Here is a 15,332-nt window from a genome sequence, read left to right on the forward strand (position 1 = left end):
CTGCGATTGGCTGGTGACCAGTTTAGGGTGTGCCCTGCCTCCTGCCCGTTGACAGCTGGGATAGGCTCCACGCGACCCTTGTGAGGATAAGCAGCAAAGAAAATGGATGGATGGATATTTCAAGGGACGTGCAAGAGAAATATCTTAGTAGCTCAAGAGAAAGAAAAATAATGTACAATGGTAACTAGTTATGTTATCCATCCATCCATTTTCTTAGCCGCTTATCCTCACGAGGGTCACGGGAGCGCTGAAGCCTATCCAAGCTGTCAATGGGCAGGAGGCAGGGTAAACGCTGAACTGGTTGCCAGCCAATCGCAGGGCACGTGGAGACAAACAGTCACACTCACGATCGCACCTAAGGGCAGTTTATAGTGTCCAATTAATGTTGCATGTTTTTGGGATGTGGGAGGAAACCGGAAAGCCTGGAGAAAAGCCACGCGGGCATGGGGAAAACCTGCAAACTCCACACAGGCGGGTCTGGGATTGTACGCAGGACCTCAGAACTGTGAGGCCAAAACTCTCCAGCTGATCCACTGTGCCGCCAGTTATGTTAAAGGAAAAAAGAAAAAAAAAACATCCTCAAAAGAGGTTAAAGCAATTCTGTTTTATAAACAAAGGTTGATATTAAAATGTTGAGATGGTAATATTGTATTAAAAACAGCAGTAAGTGATGTTTGAGTTCAGTTTCAGGCTCACAGGGAATCAAACACCACCCCCCCACCCCACCCACCCCCACCTGAAAAAAAAGACAAAAAATTAAATTTTTCTTACCGATTAAATTGCCCACATTTGAATGATGTGAATGTGGGACACTTTTTAAGTCTCTTAATATTTTGTAAGTGACATTTTTGATAGAGCTCTCGCATTAGGCATGATGACATTACGTCGCAATGCCAGAATTTTGCCCATCCCTTAAGAGGTGGTCATCAAGCAGTGAGGCGCGCGGACGAGTGAAAGCGGCACAGATGAAAATCCGACTCGTTTTTCTCGTTTGTGCATTTCCAGAGTAGGTGGGACGCGCTCGTGTCAACAGCTCCGCTCGGCGCTTGGGTGGCTTCGGATTTAAAACGCTCAGACCACAACAAAAGGTACAGTAATGCATCAATAATACATGTGCCAATTGTTTGCCAATAATCGGTGAGGGTGGCGGGGGGGGGGGGGGTCTAAATGTGACGAGTAAATATGACAAGTATTGCTAGATTCACTTTCGCAATGAGAACAAGTCTTATGAATGCCTTTGAATCATCATCCCGTGCACTTTAAAGGAAATTACTGTATTGTAATTATTGTTTTGAGGGCGAGGATTTGGTGGCAAGACCCTTTTGTGGTGTCTTATGGGGAAAAAAATGTAGCGGAAGTTTCAGGAGAATTGTGTCATCCACATACCGCGCAGCCGGTGTCGGTGGTTTTTCCTGTAGTGTCGCTGTCACTTCCAAGCGTGCAGACAAGAAAGCACGCTCACGAAATTCTCTGCATATTTACAGGTTGCCCCAGCGGTGGAGTAAAATCAATTTATATTGCATTATTACATTTGAAAGACGTTCTGCAGTATTGGGAATTAACAACACTTTACTTGAGTAGGTTTTCAAGTCCATGATTTGAGTATTGCTTTTTTTCCTGGTGACTTTTTCTCCATATTTGCACCTTTTTCAAACCTTGATATTGACAAGATAATAATCGTTAAAAAAAAAAAAGACGTCATTAGAAAAAGACAACGTAAACCGTGGTTGAGAACTTGATTGATTCTGATCTTTGGACTAAAATCGGGGAAAGCAGTGAGAGCGAGGAATGTGAATCAGGGAGCGTTAATGACAACAGCCACAGATTCAGAGAAGTAAGTATTCCACAATAAATCATAATAATCATATCACGTACAACAAATATGATCTGTCGAAAAAAAATCGTATTTTTTGCCTCAAATTTCATACACACGAAATCACCGTGGCCAAGGAAAAACAACCAATCAGTGATAAAAGGTGTGATTCATGAGATGGAGATTAACATTTTCCCCCCACCCTTCCTGCCGCTTGAAATTTTCTCCAATGGGGGGAGCACTGAAAATTGTAAAAAGATGCGTTGAGTAATAGTGCTGACGGGAGGGAGGGGATCAATCCGCACCCCCCAGTTTGAAAACCACAGCATTAAAGTAACATTCTATGAGCAATAAGGTGCTTTTCTAGGGTAACAAGTTTACAGGTCAGTGTGAAAAGTGATTTATTTTATTTTAATTTTATTGCCATCTCCCTCTTAAAATCCAGACTGGGAATACTTTTACCACATCTGTTCATCTGTACATAAAATAACGTACATATTCCTGATTTAACTTGACAGATGTCAGCAAAACCTCCTCCGCTAATACCTCGAAAGGCTTCAGGTGTCCGAGTCGTGCCTGTCCCAAAACAACCGTTTTCCTCTAGTGAGCTCCCAGAAACCAATGATTCTGGTCAAGGTATCCTTGACTCATCTCATCCTCATTATTCAGAAATCCTTGCAATTTTTCAAAGTACTTTTCAATTGATAAAAATTGCTCAATGTGCTCAGAGATTGAGGCCAACGTGGCGTCCAACCCTCCATCTCAACTGAACGCAAAGAGAGAAGTGGTAACATCTAATATTATGTTACAACTGACGAAATACGATACGATGAGGCGGTCTGACTTTTCATCGAACCCTCACCAGGAGATCCTGAACCACTGTTTCGACGATATCGAGCGGTTCATGTTGCGTTTGCAGCAGGCGGCCGAGGCCCAGACCATTCTGGAGCAGAGGACCAAAAGAAGCAGGAAGGGCAAGAAGCACAGCCAAGATGGCGGTGAGCACTTGCGCATTCAAAGGGCTCGTTAATGGAATTCGTTTAAATGCACGTGTCGGTACAAAATCGTTCACGGTTGTAATTGTGCAGAGGACTTGATGACCATGAAATCAGTTCCTCCGTCAGCGGAGGAATTCGTGGACCTCTTTCAGAAAATCAAGTACTCCTTCAGTCTACTGGTGAGAACAGACAAGAGAATACTACATTTGCGGTTACTCCTGGAATTTCACCCTCCTGTTACTTTACTTCCCGGTTACTTCAGGATCGTGTCAAGTCAGCCATAACAGAACCGAACGCACCGGAGTTGCTCCACCACATCTTTATGCCTCTCGAACTGGTGAATCCCTCTCACGTTTTTGGGGTGATAGGCTCACTCTCGCATCTTTTCCGTTCTCCCTTAATGACTGATTGACTCCATCACAGATGGTGAGAACCACATGTGGGCCAGAGTTGGGCGGGTCAGTGGTCAGTCCTGCACTGACCTCTGGCGCTGTTTTGCTGCTCCAGGAGCACCTGACTCCAGAGGAAAAAGCTCTCTGGACTGAGTTAGGACCCAACTGGACTTCCCCATGGTCTGTGTGTATCTTTGCCTCCGTTTGCAATTATGTGACTCCACTCTAACAAGTCCGAATGACCACTTCCTTCAGTTCTCAGCTCGGTGTGTCGGTCCCTCCTTACTCGCCCGTCTTCCTGGACGGGTGGCGGCCGCAGGCTTTCGACTCTTCTGGTTTTCCTTTGGAAGACCCAGTAGAGTCGCAACACAAACAAGAGGCATACGAGCAGAGCAAATGTGCGCCGGGAGGCGGAGACCACGTTGAGGAGACCGATGAAGTGTGAGTATAGCGTTTCATAATACCTTCATAGACTTTTTGAAAAGAACTTTAGTCTGACAAAAACCAAATGAAGCGTCAGATGAGCGAGCACTCGGAGGACGGAGAAAGGAAGGAAAACCTTCCTGTGAGAAAGCGACGTCAAACAGAAACCAGTTTCTGCATGACGACTCTCTGCCTCGCCCGGTTGGTTTGAGATGGCGAGACAGAGAAGAGGGACGGAGGGCAGATCGAGAGAGAGAAAACAGGATTGAAGGGTTGCGCAATCAAGGGAGGGGCGACGGAACGATGGGCACAAATAAATTCGTTGCTCTCTTAGCAGACATCAAACACAAGCTGAAGGCATCTGGAACAGCAGAAGATTGGCAATATCCGCACAAAAGTATTAAAAAAAATGACTTCAATCAAAATCCATCCAGGCTAGGAGTAATTTAGGGCTTAATTGTACAATCACTGACAAAATATGATGAGATGAAAGAGTTCAGAAACCCGCATATTGACCTGATGTCAGTGTAAATAAAATTGCAGTGAGGGAAATGGACTTCCACCACCGGCGGAAAGACGTTACTGCTGCACTTACGATTTTGTTGCAAGAAACAGCAGTGAGCTCTCAGTGCTGCAAGGAGAAACACTGCAGGTACACAAAGACTACTCTAGAATTAGATTTTAAACTAGGAGGACTCTCGAAATATGATCTCATCTACATCTTACCTGCGACAGGTCATTGAGTCGTCGAAGAGATGGTGGAAGTGTCGCAATCGCTTTGATCAGATAGGATTTGTTCCACATAATATTTTGGAACCATTGTCAGCTTGTGCAGAAAACCCAACGGTAGGTGCCCAACGTAGCTTCTGTTTGTTTCAATTCTGGCAAACGTCCTTGCAAAACGCCTTATTGTTTCCTTTGCGGTTTGTAGATGTCACCCATTTCCCCTTCCTCCATGTTCTTTCCCAACAATCCGTCGAGTCCAGTCGGCACTTGTCCGACACCGACGAGCCCGACTGTACGACCTCAAAGTATGGTTTTACCATCCACAACAATGAACGGAGACAACGGGGATCGAGGTAAGACCATCGGTCGAGGAGTCACTGACAGCAGTCGTACATTCACCTGACGTCAGCACAGGCAGTATCAGTCTTTAAAAACATATTCAAATTATACAGCACAGTTATTACATAGTTATTACAGTCGTGGCTGCGATGGAACTGACCCAACTAACAAGTTTTCCAAGATATTAACCACCGGGTTAATTTTCTGCTTTGATTTAGGAGCAAAGATTTTTAAAATGAGCCAATATTTGGATTAAAAAAAAAAGAATATGCTCAGTTAAAAAAAAAAAACCCAACAACAACATTGCAAAAAACAACAACAACAAAAAAACATCAAACAAAGAGTATTAAGTGCATTTAAAACAACCACATAGCTCTGCCTTAGGAAAGTCTATTTAGCTTAATGCTAACAGATAATGCAAAATGCTACAAATTGGCTAATGAATAGGATTCAGACGCATACTGAATTGGCATCTTCCCTTTTTTTTTTTTTTTAACCTAAAAGCAGATAAGAGATCAATTTGAAACTGGGAATATTTCATGGAACTATTGATTTATTGACTATATTGAAATTTACAGTTAACTTTATTGGAGATGCTGCTGATTATGACAAATCCCTGCACTTTTTTTGTTTTGACTAAACTAAAAACAAAGATATGTGAAGGATATAAATTTGAGATCCACTGAATTTTTTTTTATGTGGAAAACTGGATCTGAGCGCTACGGTGGTGCAGCTGTAAAAGCTGGAAAGCTTTGGCCTCACAGTTCTGAGGACCCGGGTTCAATCCCGGCCCCGCCTGTGCACAGTTTGCATGCTCTCCCCGTCCCTATGAGGGTTTTCTCCGGCACTCCGGTTTCCACCCACATCTCCAAAACATGCAATTGGAGACCCTAAATTGCCCCTAGGTGTGATTGTGAGTGCGACTGTTTGTCTCGATGTGCCCCGCGATTGACTGGCAACCAGTTCAGGGCGTACCCAGCCTCCTGCCCGATTACATCTGGGATTGGCTCCGGCATTCCCGCAGCCCTAGTGAGGATAAGCGGCTAAGAAAATGGATGGATGGACGGAAAACTGCATCTGTTGAATGAAGTCTCCGTTCAACTTAAGACATGCAACTGAGCCTTGGAGCTCCACGTTGCAAATCAAAACTGTTCAATAAACATATGCTTAAAGGCATTAAAATGAAGTTTAATGTTATGGTTGTATTATTCAAAGTTTTGACACCTATATTTATTTATTTATGTTTTACAGCAAATGAATATCAGCTATCAACTTCCTTGATGACTAACAATCAGTATTAGCCCTGAAAAAAAAAAAAAAAAAAAAAGGTCTCTATCTAGTTTCTCTGGTCTTCTATGAGCATTTATCACACTAAAGTACAGAAGGGCCCGGCAGGTCACCCACACCCTCGCCGTACTTGTACATGCAAACAATTTTGCAAATTGCCGCGTGTGTTTGTGCAGTGCTGATAATGAATGAGGAGCTTCTCCAACGAATGGCGCAGAAAAGAGTCCCCGGCAGCCGCCCCTCTCTCGCGGCGTCCCGCTCGGTGGAAACGACTTTTCCCTTGAACTATCACTCCCCACCGACCGAGGTGGGGGCCTGGCTCGTAGAGAAGGGCTTCACTCAGCAGTAAGTGGCCGGCCACCCACCCACCCACTCATTCATTCATTCATTCATTCATTCATCACAGCTTTTACACCGCAACCCACCAAAGTGAACTAAAACGCTAGCATCAGTATGGGGGTTAAATTCTTCTATTGTCGACTCAGGGTTAAAGAGTGCTACATTGCCCCCTAGTGTCAGAATTCGGTCTCACCAAAAGAGACGCTGAGCTGAGAAGAAGGAATGGTAGGGAAAGCGGACAGAAAGCAATTTCTCCTTCCTCCTCTCCCAGGACGGTCCAGAGTCTCGGCATTTTAACTGGAGCGCAGCTTTTTTCCCTGAATAAGGGGGAGCTCTGTGAAGTGTCTCCAGAAGAAGGGGCCAGAGTGTACAGTCAAATGACGATGCAGAAGGCCATTCTCCAGGTGAGTGCTGGCGTTATGGATAATATTTGCATGGACGTCTGTATGTATTTGTATTATATTGCTTTTTGTCGACCTACTGTATATTGTGACCACTGCGAGGCTAAAGTTTCCTGTCAGGTCCAAATAATTCATGGTTAGCTTGGACAAGTACAAGCCCGGATACAAAGTTCTTTAGCGGTATCTCGAGAGGTATTGAAGGTACTGGAACGACAGAGTCGCCATCGCACTCATATTGAACGGGGTAGTCAAACTCAGAAATACCGTCCAAAAATGAGAATACTCGCAGGTAGCTGCTGTAGGCCACGACTCTCTCCCAGATGCTCACATGCAAACGAAAAGACTCCAGATCAGATGATAATAAGCCGTAATATAACCTTGACAATTAAGGGATCAACTCGGAGGGTCTTGCAGGTGTTTAGACGCTAAAAAGAGCCCCACTGCACCACCCATTAGCAGCACTGCCTTGCTCATTTCCCATATCCTGTCGCCTTATTTTCCAATTTCTGTCATCCTTCATCTTGTTCTCTTGATTACCGTAATTCCCGGCCTGAAGAGCGCACCCAAGTTATAAGCCTCACACAGTACATTTGTAAAGGAAATACCATTTGGTACATACACAGGCCGCAGCCACAAGAGCCCACATTGAAACACGAGATGTTTACAAAGAAAGACGGTACACAGAGAGTTTAAGGCTAGCGTCGCCGTGCTAACAGGGCCGGTTAAAAAAACAAAACATCCTGGTAAAAATCCCTGAGACTAGCACAGCGCTAACAGGGCTAAAAGTGACGGTCTGAGCGCTCCCAGCGCTGAAAGGTCTTCTCCAGGTTAATGTGCACATGCGTAGAATTTTTTGAATATTCTACTTTTTCTACTTCCATGCTTCTTTCACGTGTTCACTTTCGGCCAGCGTGCATTTCGCTATGGACGTCTCACAAAACCGAACACAGCGAATGAAAGAATACAGAAACAAATGTGAACGTATTGTTTGTTATTTATCAACTGGAAAGCACGTTCCAGCATTGAACGAGAATCAACAGAAGATTGTTCGGGCTCAGTCATTAAGCCACATTTGGGATAGTGAAAGTAAGTGTCATATCACCCGAATCCATAGCCAAAGAACCCTCTGTTGAGTCTTGGCAGAAAATGGACACGTGGAAGAAGCATGGATTGGGGAAGTTTCAGGCTGGCACGGAAGTAGAAAAAGTTTTAAAATTCAAAAAAATTCTATGCGCATTAATCGCAAGGGAACTTTTCAGCACGGGGGAGCGCTCAGACCGTCACACCTGACCGGTAAAAGTCACTTCCTCGGCACAGTGTATTAGGTCTCACTCTTACCTTTTCCCCTCGAGTGCCCCCTCGCGGCTGTGACAAAAAAATGCACAAATTAACCGAGTCACCGCATAAACCGCAAGGCTGAAAGGGCGTGAAAAAAGTTGCGGCTTGTAGGCCAGAAATTATGGTATTTCGTTGTTATTATTTGTCACCGTCATCCACAAATACGATCAGGATTTGAGTGTTGTAATGTCACCTCGACTGTCTCGTTATTATTCCGACGTAGTTCGCAATCCTTTGCCCATTGTCCACGCCGTCCACTAAAACCTTTTTCTGTCTGGCTGCATTTTCAAGAAACGTCAAAATGATATTAATAATAAAACAGGGAGAGTATCTCAAACGCTGCCGCTGCACAGCAAAACTGTTCCAGTAGAAAACGCATACAGATGCAACATTTTTGAGCTGAACAAGATAAATAAATAAAAAGCAATAAAATAAAATAAAATAGACAAATGCTGTTGGTGTCTTAGTCGTGGAATAATTAAAATTACTAAATTTGCAGTTGAAGTATTTAATATGAGTAAAACTACAGTGCGGAGAACTTTGTCCGAATGTGTGTGTGTGCTCTGCAAATGTCCCCTTTACCTACTAAATGTAAGATTAGACAAGTAGCGGGGTTAAAGTCTTGTTCGCATCCTCTCGGGAACGTCGTGTGCGCGTCGCTGTGTATGTTTACAAAGCCAGTTTGTTAGCGCAACCTTGGACTTGTGCAATTTAGCCCAATTGTTACTGACCTAGTTACAGTGCCGCCGATATTTCCATTTCAAACCCATGACGACGATTAAAATATGCACCTGCTCGCTGTCTTCCCTTCCTCAGGATGTGTGCAAGGTCTCCGAATTGGAGAAGGCGATGGAGAAGCAAAAGCTGAAGATCGGCACGATGCAATGAGGCGGCGTGCGGAGGAGTGTCAAGAGAACTCGATGCTTAGACAAAAAGCTAAATGAGGATCGATCAGTCCTGGTTGATGTACTTAAGTATTTCTGTTTCTCATGTACAAGCGAAAGCAAAAAAAAAAAAAAAAAAGTGTTACGAGAAGAGACTGAGATCGTTGTCAGAGGTAGAAACCCACAAAATGTGCACATTAGCATGCATTAGCTTTTAATTGCTAATAAACTCATTTTCTTGTCTTTTGTTAAAATTATACTTTTGAATTTCAAATGTGCATTTATGCATCCAATTTAACATCGCTGGAAACATTTTAGCACAATGCAATCACAAGGACGGCATATAAAAAAAACAATAACGCATGACTTAAGGCAATTATTTTTAAGTCACAACATTGGTCAAAATATGAAAAACCCGAGTTATTTCAAGACAGACATTATACAATAATATATATATATTTTTTTACTTGAAGCACCAGGAACTCGTGCAATTGCAATGATTGAAATTACAGTCAGGGGAGGGTAGTTTTAGTTAATAATTTACATATCACCATTTTTTCTGTGCTCTACATGTTTGCCGATCTCCCAAATCAGTTTCAGATTTCCATCATATTCTAACCCTGAGCTTTAAGATATTAAATTGGAAATACGTAGTAAATTAAATTGAAAAAAAACTACAATGATTTTGATCAGGTGATTGTGGCTCACGGATAAATATCTAGCAAACTCATTTGAGGACTGACACAAAAGCCAAAAGCACCAAAAGCGCTGATGTTCGGTAATAAAAAAATCTCCTTTGCTTGACCATACTAACTTCCTGAGGCAAATTATTCCACGGACGCTTTTCAGAAGAACTTTTAAAGAAGCAGAATCACCAGCAAAACAGGAGATGAGGTAGCAGCGCCGGTCGGCGTCTTTACTCCTCGCAGGTTAAGGTCTGGTCCCAGCAGTCCCACTTGACAAGGTCCTTCCCCTGAAACCACAGCTGAATTTCCCTCTGGGCCCCCTCCAGGGAATCGCTGGCGTGGACCACGTTCCTTCACGTCGGAAAACATGAGTGAGAAAACTAAAAAAAAAAAAAACAAAAGCGGATACGACTGCAACGGATCACCTGCTGACGTGAAGGCTGAAATCCCCTCGGACGGTGCCCGCTGGGGCCGCGGCAGGGTTGGTGGGTCCCACCATCAGGCGCGATGACTGGACCACATCCTGCCCTTCCCACACCTGGAGTTGAAGCCAAAACGAGTCATACTTGACAAAGTCATATTTTCAGTTCAGTTAGGTTTGCTAGCTATCGTTGGTACCAGATTTCCTCTAGTTGCTTGTGTGTGTGTGTGTGTGTGTGTGTGTGGGGGGGGGGGGGGGGGCAAAACAAAACACTGATTTCCATCTTCATGCATAATACTACAGTGGTTTCAACTTTTTTTTTTCTATACCAGAAAAGATCCATTTGTGATGTATTTTTCAGTTCTATTTAACTTTTTTTGTACATTTGTATATAATCATTAGAATTTTTTGCTTTGGGATCATTTTTTTGGGGCTATTACATTTTTTTTTCTCATTAACAAACACTTTTAATGTAAATTAATAGTTGAAAAAATTAGTATTTAATATATAATCATCCAACCATTTTTTCTGGTTTATACAAAATGATGATCATATACTGTATTTATATGGATGCGCCGCCAACGGCATTTCGAGGCACACCACGACGTAGCCCGGCCCGTGACACCCATCCATTCATCACTTGTAAAAGAACGTCTCTGGGCTCTCACCATGACAACCACGGGCCCAGAGGTCATGTACTTCACCAGACTGGGATAGAAGGGCTTCCGCGTCAGTTGGCAGTAGTGTTGAGACAGGAGCTCCTCGGACACCTTCCCGACACAATTAAGCCGCATCAATACTGGACTTCCGTCCCCCTTTTCTGGCCTAAACACAACTTCATGTAGAACCGGAATAGAATATGTACCTGCAGCATTTTCAGACCCACCAGCTTGAAGCCCTTCTGCTCAAAGCGCCGGATGATCTGTCCCACGAGACGACGCTGGACGCCGTCAGGTTTGACAGCAATGAGGGTCTGCTCCTTCGCACCTGGGAGGCCTGCTTGCACATCAGGCACAAAGTAGGTATCAATTGCCATCCATCCATTTTCTTAGCCGCTTATCCTCACGAGGGTCACGGGGAGTGCTGGAGCCTATCCCAGTTGTGAACGGGCAAGAGGCGGGGTACACCCTGAACTGGTTGCCAGCCAATCGCAGGGCACATCGAGACAAACAGCCCCACTCACCATCACACCTAGGGGCAAATTTAGAGTGTCCAATTAATGTTGCATGTTTTTTCTGGATGTGGGAGGAAACTAGAGTACCCGAAGAAAACCCACGCAGGCACGGGGAGAACATGCAAACTCCAATATCGATATCAATTGCATTTCTTTTAAATTGCATTTGAATTCCTGACCTCCTTTTCTTAGAGGTGTTTTTGAGTCTTTACTTCCAGCTTTTTGTCACTGAACCCGACTTTTCTGCCATACTTCATTCCATCCAAAAGTTTTGTAAAGTGGTTCATACAGTGGTACAATTTTGAGGATATTTTTGGCGTGGATCAAAACTGCCCCAGAACATCCCACGTGTGCATAGAAAATGAGAAGCACGTAAGGGTTAAAACACAATTTCAGAATGTGCATGCAGACGAAAAAACTGCTCTCACTAAGGGATGGCTGGCTGCATGCTGCCAATTATGCATGTGACCCGTGACACGACCACTCCACACAAACGGAGCTGGAGTTTTGGGAGTACTTGGTAGTACTGCTCGACTGCAAGTTTGGAATTGAAGATTGCTTGAAAGGGGCACGCAAAAGCTGCGCATTTTGCATCCTTCTGACATTCAGCTTGTTCATGTAGAGCTGACTGAAAAATCCTGAGTGCATTCCAGACTTTGCATGAAATGAAAGGTGAGAAAATCCACTTACTCGAGTTGCTCCTGAAGCCGGTCAGCCGTACAGCCGGGAAGCGAGGAATCAGATTTTGGGTAGCGTGCCTGTTCCACTGAGTGACCAGTGGGAGGAACAGAACGCGCTGCAACAGCATGGTCGTGTGTTCGAGTCTGCCGCCACAGACAGACAGACAGCTGTGAGTTTTGACTCACGAGTCCCCCCCACACCCACCCCGCCTGACTCCTTCGCACTGTTGACCGTCTACAAACATGTTTAACTCCACTGGTGCCAGAAGTGAGGCTGCTGTTTGATAGTTTTTTTTTCCCCCCCAGCAAAGTGGTCACAGACGCCCTGTGCGGAGGTCAAGAGGTCAAGTTTGCATTAAGTGATAAAGCTGAAGGTTTTCAAAGAGGGGTTTAAAAAAAAAAGGGGGCGGGGGGGGGCAGGAATTTGGAAATCTGCAAATGCATATACAGCATATTTAGTAAACTCATAACAAGGTGCAGCAATTTATCAATTAGTCGACAACTAAATGATCAAATAAATCAACGACTGTATTTTGATAATCGATGTAAGTACATTACAGCATCAGAACATCACTCACATTTCTGTAGTCCTCCATAAAAGCAGATTCGGTCACCTTTTACCAATGACTAACATTTTTTGCCTACTTTTGGATGTCCTAAAGCGCAAACCAGTAAATCCATATGCATTTGTTTTTGGATTTTCTGTACTGTCAATCTCAAATGTTTAAGTTGGGGGAGTTAAAAATAGATTCATTCATTCAAAAACAAAATCATATTAAAATAGGTGCAGCCATAATTGGAACAACGTTACATGGATCATCACAAAATTGGAGGATGAGTTAGGCATCCAAATTTTGAAAAAACAAGCACTTATTGAACGTGTCTGAGAAAATTAGTAATTTGTACACTGTGATATTTTGTCACGTGCTGCAGGATAAACCCTTCACAATTAAATCAAATTACATTTTAAAAACTGCTCAGTATTACAGTAATGATGGAAACAATGTTCAAAATGCAATGCTAATAGCTGTGTTTCTTGATCAGTTTTCATTATTCAGGCTAGAGTACCCCCCCCCAAAAAAAACAAACAGGATTTCCTCTTATAGGAAGAGGAAAAAGTGTTGTGTTGGGTTTGACTGACAACTCAACTTGACGAACTATAGAAAAAAAAAAAAAAACTTACTTAGATCAACCATTAGTCATTCAATCAGGTTTCACTTTTTCCCACTTCCTCTAGATGGCAAATGTTTTTGTAACAAGGTTACGTCAATGTTGAGAGAAAAGCATGACTATTACTGGTGGAATATAAATAAGTACTACTTCTTCTCATCCTTTCGGCTTACCCCGTTAGAGGTCGCCACAGCGTGTCATCTCAGATGAACACATTTGTTTGGCACAGTTTTACGCCGGATGTCCTTCCTGATGCAACCCCTCTGCATTTAGCCGGGGAGAGAAGCTTACAACACCCGGTATTCCCAAGCAGTCTCCCATCCAAGTACTAACCAGGGCCAAACACTCTTAGCTTCCGAGATCTGACCAGATTGGGTGTTCTCAGGGTAGCATCGCCGTAAACTCAAATATAAATTACTAATGAATTGAAATGGCCCACATAAACTTAAATGTTTAACAATCACACATTTTATATTAAAAAAAAGAGAGAAGCACTTTATTAAATCAAGCAAAATTTCTTTCAGAATGGAATGATGTGAAAGATTTAAGTTGAGAGTCCGTCTCCTTTGGAGATGAAAAACCTGAAGGCAAAAATGAATAAAAGCAGACATTTTAAAAACTCAAAATGAGTTAAAAGTGCTCAGTCCCAGCTCGGCTTCGCGGCCGAGGTGAGGGAAAGAAGGCCTGGCTCAGACTGGTCCCAATCTGGGGCAAACTAATGCCAACTGCAGACCAGGTTAACATTTCCTGCCAATGAATCATCGGCGACACGGTGGGCGCTGCTTTAAATGTCAACAACGATGCGCCAATGTCTACAGTAGAACTCAAAAGAAACAGCAGCATCCTCAACCTTCCCAATACTTTGAACAAGTGAGCCAAAGCAAGAGTTTGGAGTGTTGGGCAAAGTGGTCAGCACAGGCAGTCCAACGTCCTGGATGCATCGTGAAGTGGTTCAGTCGCGCTATAGCTTAATGGTGCCCGTGGGCAAGCTGCTGTTGCACAGTCTGTAGTAGCGAAGGTCGTTCACCAGCCGCTGCACACTTTGCGTGAACGAAGGCAGGTCCTTTGGGGAAAAAATTTGGACACCGTAGTCACATTTCTTAATACAGTGGAACATCTATTCATAACAAAGGTATTATGGAAAAAAACAATTCCTTCAGATCACAAACTATGCATCACTTTGTGAATAGTCAGTATCCACGTGGAGCACTCTGTTGTGCTGCAGTGCTGAAAAACTGCAGTACACCCCACAAATGTCAAGTTTTGAATTGGTTCTTAAAGGCTACCATGAAATGTGAAAATCCACAAGTTATCCTAATCGACAGCGCCCAAATTTTGCTACTGTAAATCCGTGCCTACAGAGCGCACCTGGTAACAAGCCTCACTGAGTACATTTGTAAAGTACATACAGACACCGCAGCCGCGTAAAACCCGCAAGTGCCCATATTGAAACCCACATTGAAACGAGATATTTACAAAGATGGTACAGAGAAAGAGTTTAACCCTAGCGCTAACGCAAGAGCTAACAGGGCCAGTTAAAATAAAACTTACTGGTAAATATCACTTGAGACACGCCAGTAACAGCAGCAACATGCTAGCGCAGCGCTAACAGGGCCGGTAAAAGTCACTTCCTCGGCACATATATTCCACCGGTCTCATTCTTACCATTTCCTGCTCGAGTGCCCCCTTGCGGCCGTTAGAGAAAAAATGCACAAATTAGCCGCATCACCGTACAAACCGCAGGGTTGAAAGCGTATGAACAAAGTCGCGGCTTGTATGCCGGAAATTACGGTAATTGCCTATATACACATACAAGATGACGGCAAAGGCCTTTTATTGTCTAAACAAAACACCTCAAGTGAGTTCAATAGTTTGACAACAAGATGGTGCCAAAGTAAGATTTTCACTGCTTTGGATTGAGTACAAAAAGAGCTAATGACGAGGAATAAGGGCCCTCGTGCCGCCTAGACAAAAAAAACAAACAAAAATCTGGGGTGACTTCTCCAATGTATGGGTTCTCTATTAGGGTGCCTAATCATAATCCAGTTGATAAATGAATACAAACTGAAAATGAGATAGATGTTCTTGTTCCTGAGCTCGTTGTGCTGTTTGGTTTGGCGAAAAAGCGGTTGAGTCTGGTGCCATCCCCTTTGCGCTTTGAATAGAAATTTGTATTCTCAATTCAAACACGCTGATAGTTAATTAATGCGTGCGTATGTCAACTTAAAACCCCAACATGGGAGTATAGTTTCAAGCGTTCT

The 15,332-nt window shown here is 43.5% G+C and overlaps 2 protein-coding genes and 1 pseudogene across 2 annotated transcripts; 1 reads left to right on the forward strand and 2 right to left on the reverse strand.

Moving 5' to 3' along the window:
• The first annotated feature begins 902 nt into the window (after positions 1–902).
• Positions 903–9,197, forward strand: LOC133515005 (epidermal growth factor receptor kinase substrate 8-like protein 1). Its single transcript, XM_061847193.1, has 14 exons — positions 903–1,088; positions 2,332–2,449; positions 2,542–2,600; positions 2,679–2,811; positions 2,902–2,990; positions 3,074–3,148; positions 3,235–3,383; positions 3,459–3,644; positions 4,170–4,278; positions 4,362–4,472; positions 4,558–4,705; positions 6,155–6,323; positions 6,589–6,721; positions 8,873–9,197. The coding sequence occupies exons 2-14, from the start codon at positions 2,332–2,334 to the stop codon at positions 8,942–8,944; spliced, it is 1,551 nt and encodes a 516-aa protein (XP_061703177.1). The 5' UTR covers positions 903–1,088; the 3' UTR covers positions 8,945–9,197.
• A 77-nt stretch (positions 9,198–9,274) lies between these two features.
• On the reverse strand, positions 9,275–12,029 carry nme4 (NME/NM23 nucleoside diphosphate kinase 4). Its single transcript, XM_061846462.1, has 5 exons — positions 11,912–12,029; positions 10,913–11,043; positions 10,716–10,817; positions 10,052–10,164; positions 9,275–9,977 (listed from the first exon to the last, which is right to left on the reverse strand). Exons 1-5 carry the CDS (start codon positions 12,027–12,029, stop codon positions 9,857–9,859), a joined length of 585 nt encoding a protein of 194 aa, XP_061702446.1. The 3' UTR covers positions 9,275–9,856.
• A 1,326-nt stretch (positions 12,030–13,355) lies between these two features.
• LOC133515184 (5S ribosomal RNA) lies at positions 13,356–13,474 on the reverse strand (annotated as a pseudogene).
• Between the last annotated feature and the right edge of the window lie 1,858 nt (positions 13,475–15,332).

Source organism: Syngnathoides biaculeatus, chromosome 16 (genome assembly GCF_019802595.1).
Source record: "Syngnathoides biaculeatus isolate LvHL_M chromosome 16, ASM1980259v1, whole genome shotgun sequence".
Lineage (NCBI taxonomy): Eukaryota > Metazoa > Chordata > Actinopteri > Syngnathiformes > Syngnathidae > Syngnathoides > Syngnathoides biaculeatus.